The 13,159-nt window shown below is 42.7% G+C and overlaps 7 protein-coding genes across 7 annotated transcripts; 3 read left to right on the forward strand and 4 right to left on the reverse strand.

The window, feature by feature from the left end:
• Nucleotides 1–3: 3 nt before the first annotated feature.
• Nucleotides 4–177, forward strand: BCR41DRAFT_295322 (hypothetical protein; the record flags this gene model as incomplete). Its single annotated transcript, XM_022020414.1, has 1 exon — nucleotides 4–177. A coding segment is annotated over one exon (174 nt), but the record flags the coding sequence as incomplete, so codon positions are not given.
• Nucleotides 178–702: 525 nt separating this feature from the next.
• On the forward strand, nucleotides 703–1,793 carry BCR41DRAFT_425125 (mitochondrial ribosomal protein S25). The gene is made up of 2 exons (XM_022030542.1): nucleotides 703–1,351; nucleotides 1,480–1,793. Exons 1-2 carry the CDS (start codon nucleotides 855–857, stop codon nucleotides 1,712–1,714), a joined length of 732 nt encoding a protein of 243 aa, XP_021877447.1. The 5' UTR covers nucleotides 703–854; the 3' UTR covers nucleotides 1,715–1,793.
• A 137-nt stretch (nucleotides 1,794–1,930) lies between these two features.
• BCR41DRAFT_361025 (signal recognition particle, SRP9/SRP14 subunit) lies at nucleotides 1,931–2,935 on the reverse strand. Its single transcript, XM_022025433.1, has 4 exons — nucleotides 2,878–2,935; nucleotides 2,655–2,727; nucleotides 2,357–2,505; nucleotides 1,931–2,242 (listed from the first exon to the last, which is right to left on the reverse strand). The coding sequence occupies exons 1-4, from the start codon at nucleotides 2,896–2,898 to the stop codon at nucleotides 2,120–2,122; spliced, it is 366 nt and encodes a 121-aa protein (XP_021877448.1). The 5' UTR covers nucleotides 2,899–2,935; the 3' UTR covers nucleotides 1,931–2,119.
• An 85-nt stretch (nucleotides 2,936–3,020) lies between these two features.
• BCR41DRAFT_340787 (pyridoxal phosphate-dependent transferase) lies at nucleotides 3,021–6,397 on the reverse strand (the record flags this gene model as incomplete). The annotated part of the gene is made up of 5 exons (XM_022022212.1): nucleotides 6,069–6,397; nucleotides 4,570–5,927; nucleotides 3,428–4,462; nucleotides 3,219–3,326; nucleotides 3,021–3,131 (listed from the first exon to the last, which is right to left on the reverse strand). The coding sequence occupies exons 1-5, from the start codon at nucleotides 6,175–6,177 to the stop codon at nucleotides 3,021–3,023; spliced, it is 2,721 nt and encodes a 906-aa protein (XP_021877449.1). The 5' UTR covers nucleotides 6,178–6,397.
• A 405-nt stretch (nucleotides 6,398–6,802) lies between these two features.
• Nucleotides 6,803–8,707, reverse strand: BCR41DRAFT_361027 (hypothetical protein). The gene has a single exon (XM_022025434.1). The coding sequence runs from the start codon at nucleotides 8,469–8,471 to the stop codon at nucleotides 6,828–6,830; it is 1,644 nt and encodes a 547-aa protein (XP_021877450.1). The 5' UTR covers nucleotides 8,472–8,707; the 3' UTR covers nucleotides 6,803–6,827.
• A 908-nt stretch (nucleotides 8,708–9,615) lies between these two features.
• Nucleotides 9,616–10,827, reverse strand: BCR41DRAFT_381959 (RmlC-like cupin domain-containing protein; the record flags this gene model as incomplete). Its single annotated transcript, XM_022027337.1, has 2 exons — nucleotides 9,616–10,507; nucleotides 10,787–10,827. 2 exons carry the CDS (start codon nucleotides 10,825–10,827, stop codon nucleotides 9,616–9,618), a joined length of 933 nt encoding a protein of 310 aa, XP_021877451.1.
• Nucleotides 10,828–12,042: 1,215 nt separating this feature from the next.
• Nucleotides 12,043–12,901, forward strand: BCR41DRAFT_311722 (ribonuclease H-like domain-containing protein; the record flags this gene model as incomplete). Its single annotated transcript, XM_022021049.1, has 3 exons — nucleotides 12,043–12,216; nucleotides 12,305–12,509; nucleotides 12,660–12,901. Coding segments are annotated over 3 exons (621 nt in total), but the record flags the coding sequence as incomplete, so codon positions are not given.
• Nucleotides 12,902–13,159: the final 258 nt, after the last annotated feature.

The raw sequence follows: 13,159 nt of genomic DNA on the forward strand, positions 1-13,159 counted from the left end.
GAAGAAGACAAACGTCGTCGTAACACTGCAGCTTCTGCTCGTTTCCGCCATAAGAAGAGGCTTCGCGAGCAAGTCCTTGAAAAGACGGCCAAAGAGATGACAGCCAAGTCTGAATTATTGGAGATCCGTGTCCGAGAATTAGAGATGGAGATCAAATGGCTCCGAGGGCTGATTGTCGAGAAGGATTCTCGTATGTTAGACATAGCAATTTCATCTGCGTCCCCATCATCGCTGATGTCGACCTCAACAGCAACAACTTCTGCATCATCAAGTGCATCCCTGGCTAGTTCGTTGTCAAGCGTTTCGGCTCTGGCAGCCGTCACTACTAAGAATTCCAAAGCAGAGAACACGCCCACCACGAAAAAGCGTAGCAAGAAAACGAAAGCATAGCAAAGCAAAGCATAGTACATGTTTGATCTTTATTATATTTTAGCATTCCTGTATCAATAAATCCTAGAAAAAAAAACAAAAAAAAACAAAAGCATACTGGTGCAACCATAGCACCTGACTTTTTTTTTGCACCCTCTGAAAATCATTCATTCTGATAACCGCTTCGGCCTTGGAAGAAGGAATTTAAATAATAGTGCAAAGATGAACCATACGTTACATGTAGCGAGACGCGTCCTGCACGTGAAGGCTTGTTCATCGTTATCTACGTTGTCTACGAAAATAGGAACCTTCAGGGTCCACCTTCCGCCTGTGCTAGTCTTCAGCCTGCAACAAAAGCAGTCCCTAATTAGTTAAGGGTCAGGAGGATCCACAATTGATATTGTAAACAACCCCACTTTAGGCAGGCGACTGACACAAACGGACAGAGCTCCTTTGCACATTCAAGGAACACACATCACCATCCAATGGCGTTCAAGTCTCCACCCGCCAAAGTTCACAGCTATGTCACCAAGTTATTGAAGGCTAACCTGATCAAAACGCCTCCTGTTTGGTACCCTGCCGCATCCCTCGCCCCTCCTTCTCCTACATTTGTCAGAGAGGGTGATGTCTCGGGTGCTAATCGTCAGGCGGAGCTGCCATTTGAGACTGAGGAAAGGCTTCAGAAAGAAAAAGCCGAGGCTGCTGGTACTTCATACACACCTCGGGGAAATTCCGCATCAGCACCCTCATCATCAATAGTCCCTCGCTCAGCAAGGACAAATAAACATCTCCGGTGGAAGAGTTTGCGACCAAAGAATTTGTACTATCCAGAAGATCGTCTTCGCCGGCGGTTCTATGAAGATCACCCATGGGAATTACGCCGTCCTCGCTGCTTGATTGAGACTACAGGAGATGGTACACGTCGGGACTGGTCGAAATTGCTGCAGGAGGGTCGATCCATCTCTGATCTGACTGGCGAAGAGTACGTTTTTTTTTTATATCCATGCATTTTACCATCTGATTCGCCATTCATGGAGAAAAGGAATTTACAGAGGATATGTCATTAACACTAATACTATATCATTACTACTATTTGTATATTTTTTATAGTGTGATTCAGTATCAGATGTACCTCATGTCGACAGGAAAATCAGAGCGGGAAGCCTATCATATTGCGACGGAAGAGTTTTATAAACACAGAGCTCAGGAGGAATCAGAAGCCCGTGTGGCCAAGGCTCAAGCCATGGCTTTTGGACTCCGACCTCGCAGAAGCTTTGTCATGAATGGTTTGAAGCGTGAAGAGGAGGCTCTGCGGGAGGCAGAGAAATCTGCATCTCGTTTCTAAGTTGAAAAGGAAGGGTCTCAATCTTTCTCTCTAATCTATGTATTCCAAAGAAATGTTGGATGGTGTTGATATGTTTCTGTATTTTTTTTTTTTTTTATTTTTTTTTTTTCATTATGCATAGACAATAAGAAAAATAAAGTATGTATGAAGCAAAACAATAATCCATTTTACTTGCCAGGAGAATAATATTTCAATTTAAAAAAAAAAAAAAAAGGGCGATGAACAGAGTTTCTTAAAAATTATTGTTGCGATATTTTTATGATACATTTTTTTTTTTCCCTTCGTGTTCCCTTCTTTAGTTGCGAATCAAAGACCCAAAATCGTAACATTTGTTAATTGCTTCGTAAATAAAATAAAAATGTCTAGCTGTGTCCTCAAAATGAAATAAAAGTGGTGTTTAGATTCCTATGTAGTCGTCTTCTTGGTCTTGGGGACCTTTTTCCTCTCTTTTTTCTTGAGTGCTGTCATATTGATCTTGACAATATTCGTGTATTGAACCATGAACCGATCCAAATCCTGAGGTTGGACCTGATTTTCCAGTTTAAAGAAAAAAAAAAAAAAAAATTTTTTTTTGTCAAGATCCTGCAGAATAAAGCAATGATATGGTCCCTTCAAACTAAATGATCGTTTTCATTGTCTTACAAGAGTTGACAGTTTTGTCTTTGTTCCACAGGAGACACGGACTATTGTGGGGTACTCCTGATCCTGTTCATCCACCTTCATGACTGTGTCTCCTGCTGCCTTTTCTTCGGCCTCCTCCGCTGCTCTAATCTTTTTGGTCGTGTAGGCATCTAACAACAACAATAATAATAATGAGGATTGTACGGTGAGAAATAAATAAAAAAAAAATCATGAATGTGCCATTTTTTACAATTTTTTTTTTTTTTTTTTCATGCCTTCCTTGTAGAGCAGCACTTTATTTTCCTATCTTATCCCTTACATCTTTTCATAGTCAAATACACAGTGTTTTTGGTCTTTGAGTCCTCGAAGGCCTTGGCCATTCTAGTGAGGAACTGATACACCATACAGTTGAAAGTTGGAAATATAAAAAACATTAAAAAAAAAAAAACGCCAGGAGTTGATTAGCAATGGAGGAACTACAGATGACGGTGAATATAATTGTTTATCCTGAAGTAAAAGTTGTCCTGCTTCACTATCTCTACCTTGTCGTTGTCGAGCAGCATCCTGTTCTATAATGACTGATGATGCAAACGGATGAACAATTATTTTTCTCTAACTCTCTTCACAGATTTTTTTTAAAAAAAAAAAGTACGTCACCGAACCAAAAAATTTTATTGGAAACTATTTAATTTGCCACCTCTCGACGCGTACGGATCATATCTCCAACTTTTACCACATATGGCGCAACAGATAAGTCTGGGCGATGAAGCATGTGCATACCAAAGAAGATTTGACCCTACAAAAAATAGAAACAAAGATAAATAAGTTACTATATTCATTCAATTTAATTACAATACCCAATGGAATCATGTATTTCACTCACTCCTGGACTCTTGCGGTGCTTGGAAAGTGCCAAGAAAACATCTGAATTTTTAACTGCAGTCTTTTGGTCAATCGTCACCATATGGCAGCGACGACAAGGACCCAAGATCTATTCGTGTAGAATTAAAGAAAAAGTATATATGAATAAGCAATGAATAGGAAAAAGAAAGGTTTTCAAGGCATTTGGAAATGAAAATTTAGAGTACTTACATCAAAGACCTGCTGTCCAATCTGGATTCTTGCCCAATGATCCTCCTCAAAGCCAACTTTCTGACCCTTGGTCACAAAATTTGCTCTGAAACTATCTGAGGTTAGTTCATGTCGAAGTTTCTTATCTAGATCTTCAGACAAATTAGCCAATCGACGTACGCCTCCTTGACCTTGATCGTGCTCATCCACCCAGTCTCGGACACGTTCTACGGATTTATCAGCGATCAAGAGGAAGGGACTTTCGTTTGATAACAGAATAGGTGCCCCTGCAGGCGCATTCAAATGTGACTTGACGAAACGTGAGGATTGCTGCAGCGATGAAGTCGAAGAACTGTCATTGGATGAGGGTGTAGTATGCATGGGATTTTGGGAAGCAACAGGCTGCCGTGCCAGGCGACAGGGCTTGCCCAAGAATTGGGTGAACCACTCATTGATCTCAGGTGCAGTATAGTGGACGACTGATGTACAATCACCACAGACTTTTGAACTTTTAGTAGCCTCCATAGGCATCTCATTCAACGAGATGTAGAGTTTGGTGCTCTTGTTGTTAAAGATATCACTACTCAATTGGGATCCATCTTGATCGTGCTCTACAATCATGAGGTTCTGTTCCAATAGAATCTCTGCTCGGATCATACACATGCGTGGGTACCGTTTCTGGGTCATGGCTGCTCCTGTGACCTCATCCACTAACATCCATTCACGATCATACAATAGACCGTGTGGAGCGATGGGCCAAGGCTGGCTACGCGGTAGCTTGTAGCCACGACAGGATTTGATAGGATAAATGATCACGGAGTCGACTTGGATAGGTTCAGAAGAGGTCGTATCGCGGTCAATCTCAGATTGTTCATCAATAAGGTCCTCGCTTTGTACAATAGTATCGGGATTCGTCGTATCGATGAAGTATTCTTCGAGGAATGCAATGAACCCAAGAACGTCGTCAATAGTAGACATGGCTCCTAGAGAGACGCGAATTGAGCCCGTAGGTTTACCATTCAGAATATCAGTATCATCCCAACAAACATGGCCAGCCTAATTAAGTATGTCAATTGAAAGTTCAGGTCTTCATATTAATACTTTATCGCATTCAGGCCTATCCACAAGCATGAACAACCACGTTATTTAGTACCATGCATTACCTCCAAATTCTTTTTGACCTCGTCTGCAGACAAGTCTAGCCAGCGTTGCATTGATCCTGGGTTACAAAAGCCTCCTGTTCGCACATGAATGTTCTTCATACTAGCCAGCCGTTCAACATCGCCATATCCGACCCAGTTGCCATTACTTCTCTTCAAGTTGAAGTTGATGATGGGGCCGTACATCTCTGGATTTCCCACTAGTTGCTTTTCTGGGGTTTCGCTCTGTTTTTCGCCCTCGATGTAAATATCACAAAGTGGTGCACCGTTGTAATGCTTCAAGGCCTTCATAGATTTATACAAGAACTGATGAAGGGCAGTAACATGAGGAGAAATGTTGGAGTAGCTCCCGTAAATTTCTTTTATACTCTCGAAGGCTAGATCCAGTGCAACAATATCCAAAAAGTTTAACGTTCCATCCTCAAAGCGTCCGTGCAATGATGATCGATAGACCTGCCATGGTTCGTCGGACGCAATAGCTGAGACGGTACCCCCACCAAAGTACCTCTTCCGCAACTTGGGCGCAAGCTCAGTCTTAACAATAACAGCACCAAGTCCTGTAGGAAACCCAAACATCTTGTAAAAAGAGACAACAACAAAATCTGGGCTTGCACTATAGTCACTGAGGTCAAGTTCAGAAGTCATGACATACGAGGCAGCATCGAGAAGAACCAAGTTCTTGATTGTTCGGGTATCAAAACAGTCTTTGATCCGACGGGTCCATGAGAGTGGGAAACGACGTCCACCAAAGTTGCATTGAGCTGGGTATGTGAACAAATTGTACGTTGGTTCAGCATTTTTCACTTCGGCGTTGCCATCAGATGAGGTGTTTGAAGTAGAAGCTGAGATACCAGGTGAAGGAGGGGGTGAAGGATGATGCGATTCTGTAGAGTCATTGCTTTGACCATGGCTCTTGATCGATGATACTGAAAAAAGTCTTTCTTCTAATTGATCTTCCGTTACTGTTTCAATATCAATAGAACCTCCTTCGTCATCCGCCAGTCCACGCAGACCAACAAGACTAGTATGGGCCTCTCGAAGGATGGTCAGTTTTGAGGGTGATGCATTGGCTGATGTAGCTGTGGATGATTGCCGTCGAGTCCAGGGAAAGGCCTCTCCAACTAATTTAATACCGGCTGATGCATTGGCCGTGAATATGACATCCCACTCGCCATGGATCGAGGCCTTGAAGTGCTCAAGAATCTTTTGGCGAGCTGATTCGACTCTTGTTGAGGATGCTTGTGAGGAAGGAGATTTAGAGTGTGGATTGGCATACAAGTTGGAAGTGAGATCTGCAGTGAATTTTTGAAGAAGGTGATGAGCAGGTAATGTGGCTCCTGCATGGTCCAAGTAAATAGCATCTATGAAATGATATGACAAAATGTGATGTGGTTTGAGGATCAATCAGATGACGGTCTGTATTGTAGTATTTCTTTTGAAGAGGCCATGGTTCTGCCTACAAACAGTCTACTAAAGATAATGTGAATGCATGTAGGGAATACCTTTGAGTTGTGGGTACTGTTCTTTACGAATGGTGTCGATTGCACCGTTATAGCCGTAGCCATGTGATTCGGTACTTTGAAGGAATTGTGTTTTGAGAGAGGATGTCATAAGAGAAATGAATGGAATTGAAATGAATGTAGGGCAATAATGCAACAGTGAAGAGACGAATGAACTGAAAGAATGTAAGGGTTAAAGAAATAAGCAAGCGATGCGTGTCCTTTTATAACAGAATGAAGGAAAAGTAAGAGAGAGCGGAGTTGTGTACAAGTGGAGAGTAGATGGCAAAGCTAATGAATGTAACAAATGAATGAATGAAGGTCCTTTTACGAAAAATAAAAAATAAAAAAATCAGTTGTGATGTGGGGCATGTGGAGATGAAAATTACCAAAATAAAAAGTGGATCTTAGTCTCGCGGAAATATATTTTCTGATGGAGTAGCCCTTGACAAATAAAGCCATGATCGTCATATCTGAATGTCGAAATGCAATCAATTGGCTGAGAACTGGGATCTTGTTTGTGCTTGTGCCACCTTCGGAGAGCTTGCTGCAGCAAATCAGATCTCTGTATTTTATTTCATCCTGGGGTTTGCTCTGGTGCGGGGTTGTCTCCTCTCCGATTCTTTCCATTTCCCTTAGATATGCATTTATTTTGGGTATTAGTACAGGAGAAAGTTTTAAATTATATACTAAATTGTAGTAGGATGTGGGTGTATAAGTAGTAAGCTATTGTACAGGTGTATTAATATTCTATTATAATCATTATTTGGTTTCCCAATCCACCTCCTGTGGTGCACCTCGGGGGGGCATGCTATTAGCATAACCAAACACTGACTCGCGCTCATATGTCGCTGGTCCTCGGCGCGTCGGGGTTGGCAAGTTCCTTTGCAAGGTTGAGACAGATGGTGGAAGAGGATAAGCTGGATTGTGAACTCGTTTCGGAAAAGTGGGAGGCGGAGGCACATAATTAGTCTGGTTGTCCATATTGTCATCTGTGTTATAATAGGCTGCCCAGTCATCATCGTCATGATAGTCTTGATGTTGAGACTCCATTCCAGCTGTAGATGGGTTGCGAAGTTGAGAAAGTCGATTAAATACATTGCGTGTAAATCCTGGTTGCGGGCCTCCCGTAGCTGGGTTTCTACGTTCTCTTGAGCTATTGTTCTCTCCTCGGCCAAATTCCATATCTGTATTAGGTGACCTTCTAGTATCCTGGTAATCACGTTCAACATCTCTATACGCGCCAGTTCGGTCATCATAGGCGCCTTGTTCCGCTCCAGAAGGCCCTCGTAGTGTAGAAAAGCGACGCTGAAAGTAACCAAATCGATCTCCTTCACCAGCAGGATCGCGCACTTGTGAGGATAGTGCTGTTTTCATCTCGGGAAACGACTCATTGGGTTTGAAAGGTTCAATGGCCAATTTCGATGAGGAAAGCGAGTCAGCAGCTCCATTGTCCTTTTTAGCGATCTCATTGTCCTTTTTAGCGCCCTTTTCAGTGTCTTCGGATGCCTCCCTGGTTGCTTCCTTGGATTTGGCGCGTCGTCGGTATCCGCATGTAAACACAACAATAATAAGCACAGTAACCGGAACAGAAACCCCAACGGCTGTTGGCCAGTGAGGCGGGTCATCACTAGGATTCGGGGAAGGCGATGGGGTTGATGTCGCTGTTGATGAAATAGAAGTTGTGCTAGTTGCTATCGGTGTAGGCTCTGGTTGTTGCCCAAAAGTTGTTGTCCATTGGTTTAATTTCATATTGTAGGCTAGGGTTACGTTTGATGATATGGCAGTAACCCCGTTGAAGCCGCCCCATGCGACAAAGAAGTCTCCAGAGATTGCACAAGCCGATGAGTGTCGGGCAGCAGCTGGAGGAATATCCGGTCCTTTTGTCCAGGTCATAGATTTCACGTCAAGAAAATAAATGTCATTCATGGGGGGTTGCTCTGCTGTTTTTGCTCCTCCGAATAACACTATCTTTGAGCCGTCACCTGTAGATACAAAGCATGGGAATACACGTCCTGGTGGAGTGACCCCTTTTGTACTTGGTTTGGACCATGTGTCAAAGGCATTAAGCTGATACAGGCCTTCAGCTGTAATATTATTTAACGTGCCTCCAAATACGAATAGACTTCTAGCCGTTGTACTCCAAGCGACGCCATAACCAAAAGAGCCTTTAATGTCTTGAGGCATTGGAACGGTGCGAAACTCATTTCTGATGAAATTCAGCTTGAGAAGTGAATTCGTATTATCAGGTTCCACATTCCCATTTGGAATGAACACAAAGCTATTTTGTGAGTCGGTCGCTGCACTTAACCCTGGAGACTTATTGAATGATATGGAGCCCATTATTCTAATCCATTTGATTTCCGGACCTTTATATACATTTACACCGCCGTTTACCATGATCATCACCTCTTCACCTTGAGGTGTAATGGTGCACGGGGAGTAGGGAACTGCTGGGCTGTCGAGTAGTGTTTGGGATTGGTATATGGGGCTGGTAGTGTTCCATGGTTTTGAGAGGTCGATGGAAAATGCTTGAGACACGGCGTTGGTGGGGCTGCCATATCCACCTTGTATATACAAAACTTTCCCATCAATGAATGCACTCGGCGAACCAAAAGTGACAATAGGTTTAAATAGTTGAGCCAGAACGGGGTGATTATAAGTGGAAAGAAGAAGAAAGTGTGAAATGAACTGGAGGAAGACGAGCAGATAGATTCTAGAACCCAAAGCCGAAGACGGCATGATGAAGAGGAGAGGCTAGCGAGCCAGGGCAGCAGATATTATAGTGATAGGATATCAATGGAAGGAATGCAGATAATGCTCAAAATCGGAATGGAAGTAGGTGGAAGAGAGGAGGTCAAAAAGATAGGGAAGAGGAGTGGTGGAAGTGAAAAGAAGAGAAAGAGCCAAGGTGTAAAATGAACATTCATCCTTGGATAACTAAAGTGATAACCAATTTTCGAAAAGAAGTAGAAAAGGATAAGAAAGCACCATTCATATCCTTTCCCATGGAAAACTACAAATGTACTTTTTTCAGGGGTAAATGGAGTGTGAAAAGGTGTTTGTTTCGAAAGCTGCACTAGATCCGTGCATTGTAACACATCTGCTCTGATCGCAAAATTATAATCTAAATTTTGAGGCAGAGTAATCCCGCCACACTCTCATTTTACCCCTGAATTTTACAATTTGAACTTTAAGACACCCGTTTACTGCATGCTTTTTAATCACTCCAACAGGAAAAGACATACATGTATATGCCTTATGGCATCTGTTATTGCTCGAGCGCTGCCAATGTAAAAGCAGTTATGACAGCAAATATTTTGAACAGGTGTAAGTATAATATGTATTCTTTAGTGATTGCCATCTTCTGCACAGGTCGCTAGAATGGTTCAGATGTGATCCACATTAAAATCTTTTTGTTTACCAGGAAATTCAAATATGATCAAATCAATGTCTCACAAGCCAAGTGGCGATCATTTTGCCTACTTTATGGTTCGTTCCACCCCATTCACTAGAATTTTTAGGAATGTATACATACAGGATAGTGATTTTATATTTGAGCAATATCTGACTTCCAATTCCTGGCCCGTTCAAAACCGTTCTTGCCATGCTGGTAGTCCTCGAACGTCTCATAGATCTCCTCCTGCGAATTCATCACGAATGGACCATACTGTATAATCGGCTCCCTCAATGGCTCGCCTGCGATCAACACAAAGTGTGCGTCTTCATCTCTAGTCGAGACCTTCACCAACTCCTTTCCATCCTCCGAGAATGTCAGTGTATGATGTGCTCTTCCCTCGAATCCATCATCCCCTACAAACACTGTGCCCTTGAGTGTATAAATGAATCCAGTATAGCTGGCGGGAATCGTTTGCTCCACAGTCTTGTGCATATCCATCTTAAAATCAAGGTACATAGTTGGTGTTCGAGTATATACTTTACTCCGGACACCATGTGACTCTCCTGCGATCACTTTTATCACTACACCATCTTCAGGCATTGCCCGAGGAATCTCCTTGTCCAACAATTCTTGGTATTGAGGCTTACACATCTTGTGCTCCTTGGGTAAATTGATCCAAAGCTGAAGTCCATGTGCTCGATCTTGAGACTTGACCGGCATCTCTGAGTGAACGATTCCACGACCCGCTGTCATCCATTGTAGATCTCCAGGCCCAATTGTTCCCTTGTGTCCTGCAAAGTCCTCGTGCTGGAACTGCCCTTCCAGCATATATGTTACAGTCTCGAATCCACGGTGTGGATGATCGGGAAAACCGCCATTTTTATCCACAAGAAATTCATCCAACATCAGAAAAGGGTCATGGTTCCGTAATTCTGGTCGACCAATGGATCGGCGAACGCGCGCGCCTTGACCTTCTGCCTGTTCTGCCGAAAGGACTGCTTTGAGAATAGATCGTGATGAGCTCTTTGGTGTAGTGCTGTTGCTTGTTATGGTCCCCAAGATGGATTCGATAGGGTTGTTGATAGCATAGTTGCTTTGAGCGAGAGTGCAGGTTTGAAGCAGAGCCCAAGCCAAAATTGCTGCTTTAGTAATAGATCTCATAGTCAAAAGGAAAAAACGAAACGACATTGATGTTTTCAAAAGGATAATGTTGAAAGTTCCAAGATCCAACGACGCTTCTTATATCGTTCTTTCCTTTTTCTGCTGACAATTCAATGATCTCGCCTTCGTCTCGTCCCTTTTTTTTTGTCAGACTGCTGACTACGCCGACCAAGCCACGGACGGGTGGCGTATAGATCTCATAATTGCTTATTCTTCTCGTTTCAAGAGAATATACGCATTCACAATTTTTAATACGTTTTATCAACAGTAAGAATAGCCTTAAAGTTTTTTTTTAAAGAGATTGACAATTTTCCATTTTTATTTGCCAGATATGAGGGTATGTATCGGCTCTAAGGTATTGAATTCCTATTGACTTAACGGTTCCCGTGCCTTTTCCCCAAAAAAGGAAAGGGTAAAGAGAACTTGTATTGGATCTTCTGGAAACATCCAAACTAAAAGCAATCGAAACAGAGCTCCAATGCGCCTTGCGTACGCTGGGTCTTGTTCTGCCATACAAAAGCCTGCCTGAACTGCCTGCCTGAACTGCCTGCCTGAACTGCCTGCGGCAACTAAAGGACGCAGCAAAAAAAAAAAAAAAAAATCTTTATAAGCCACACTCACACGATCCTGCATTTTCTTTTCTCAGTTCCCCCTCCTCATATCTCCACCATTTCTTTATTCACTTCACTACCACTATCGTTGACGGCAAGATTTTCACTTCTGCTCCGGAACAAGCTTACTGATCCCCAGCTCCACATTTATCAGACGACTATTGGCAAGGGAAAATACCCAAGGAGCAAGGAGATAAAATTATAATTGGCTTCAGAAATGAATATAACAGCTGACGTTCTGCGGGAGCAACTTCAATTACTGGGGCTAAATACAAAAGGGACAAAGCAGGAACTGAAGCAGCGGCTACGAAAGCGCCTCAAAAAACATCCAGAAAGTAAAGCCATCTTAGAAAAGGCCTATGCTACTAAGAATGCAACCGTATCCAAGGAACTATCACCATCACCGTCGACGCCAATCTCATATACTGAACAGGACAGAACTGATGACAAGGGCAAGCATAATGAAAAAGCTCATGAAGTAGCAACTGGGCCACATGTAGAGGAAATCAAAGAAGGCGCTCGTCAAATTCAGGCAGAGGGCGCGAGCGAACTGCAGTTAGAGGATACAGGCAAATCTCAGGGAGAGGATACAAACGAACCACAGGCAGAGGATACAGACAAACCTCAGGCAGAGAATATAGGCAAACCACAGACAGAGGATACAAACAATCCTCGGACAGAGACTACGGATATAGCTCAGGCAGAGAAGACAAGCAACCTTCAAGCAGAGACCACAAGTAAACCTCAAGTAGGAGACACAAGTAAAACTAAGGAAGAGGATAGGAGCAAACCTAAGGCAGAAGACATGAGCAAGCCTAAGGCAGAGGCAACGAGCAAACCTCTGCACAGAAACAGTCGATATGATTATTATCTCTGTTTCGATGTTGAAGCGACTTGTGAAGAAGGCTTTTCGTTCGAATTTCCTAATGAAGTCATTGAATTTCCGGTCGTATTGCTTGATGGCTTGACATTTGAAATTGTAAGGTGAAATTCTTTTCTTTTTTTTTTTTTTTTTTTTTTTACACTCATTGATACTGTCCTAATAATCCTCTTTTCTTCAATTGTAGGTCGATGAATTTCATTCATATGTTCAGCCAATCCATCGACCTATTTTGAGCGACTTTTGCAAAGAATTGACCGGTATCTCACAAGAGACGATCGATGAGGCGCCCACATTTGTAGAGGTGCTCGCGCTTTTTGAAGCATGGCTCACGAAGCATAAAATCATCCTCGACGAAGATTCTCTAGAATTTGCCATTAGTTGTAATGACAGTAAAAAGTCAAAGAACAAATCCAAGAGGGAAAAACAGAAGTGGACGAAACAGAGTAACAGAGGCAACGGACACAACCCACTTCACATGCAGCCTACTGCTGCGGCCGTTAACGATTTCATATACGGTGCCTCATTTTGTTTCATCACAGATGGTCCCTTCGACATTCGTGATTTTATTGCCAAGCAGTGCCTTCATTCTCAGATCCCTCGCCCATCTTATTTTACTCGACCTTATCTCGATATTAGAACCCGGTTCCGCGACTTTTTTGATCTCATCCAATGGTGCAACCTCGAAGGCATGCTCACATTTCTGGGACTGGAATTTCAAGGGCGACAACATAGTGGTATCTGCGATGCACGAATGGTCGGGTTAATTGCCAAAGAGTTAGCAAATGGATTTTCGATAGAGGAGAAACATCCCATTTTTAATGATGCAAACAAATATCTGGTGGCTCCGCAATGGAGTAGTGCAAAGTTGCAGAAACTAAAGGACGGGTGCGTTCTCAAGTCAAATCGATCGACAGAACAGACATTTGTCAAGATGATTACGTTCAAACGACTAGAAAAACTTGAAGCCATAGCAGCCGCTAATGTAACAGCAAAAGAGACTTCATCATCTGCAAAAACATTGTCAACAACAGAGCCAAAA

This window comes from Lobosporangium transversale (genome assembly GCF_002105155.1).
Source record: "Lobosporangium transversale strain NRRL 3116 chromosome Unknown BCR41scaffold_46, whole genome shotgun sequence".
Lineage (NCBI taxonomy): Eukaryota > Fungi > Mortierellomycota > Mortierellomycetes > Mortierellales > Mortierellaceae > Lobosporangium > Lobosporangium transversale.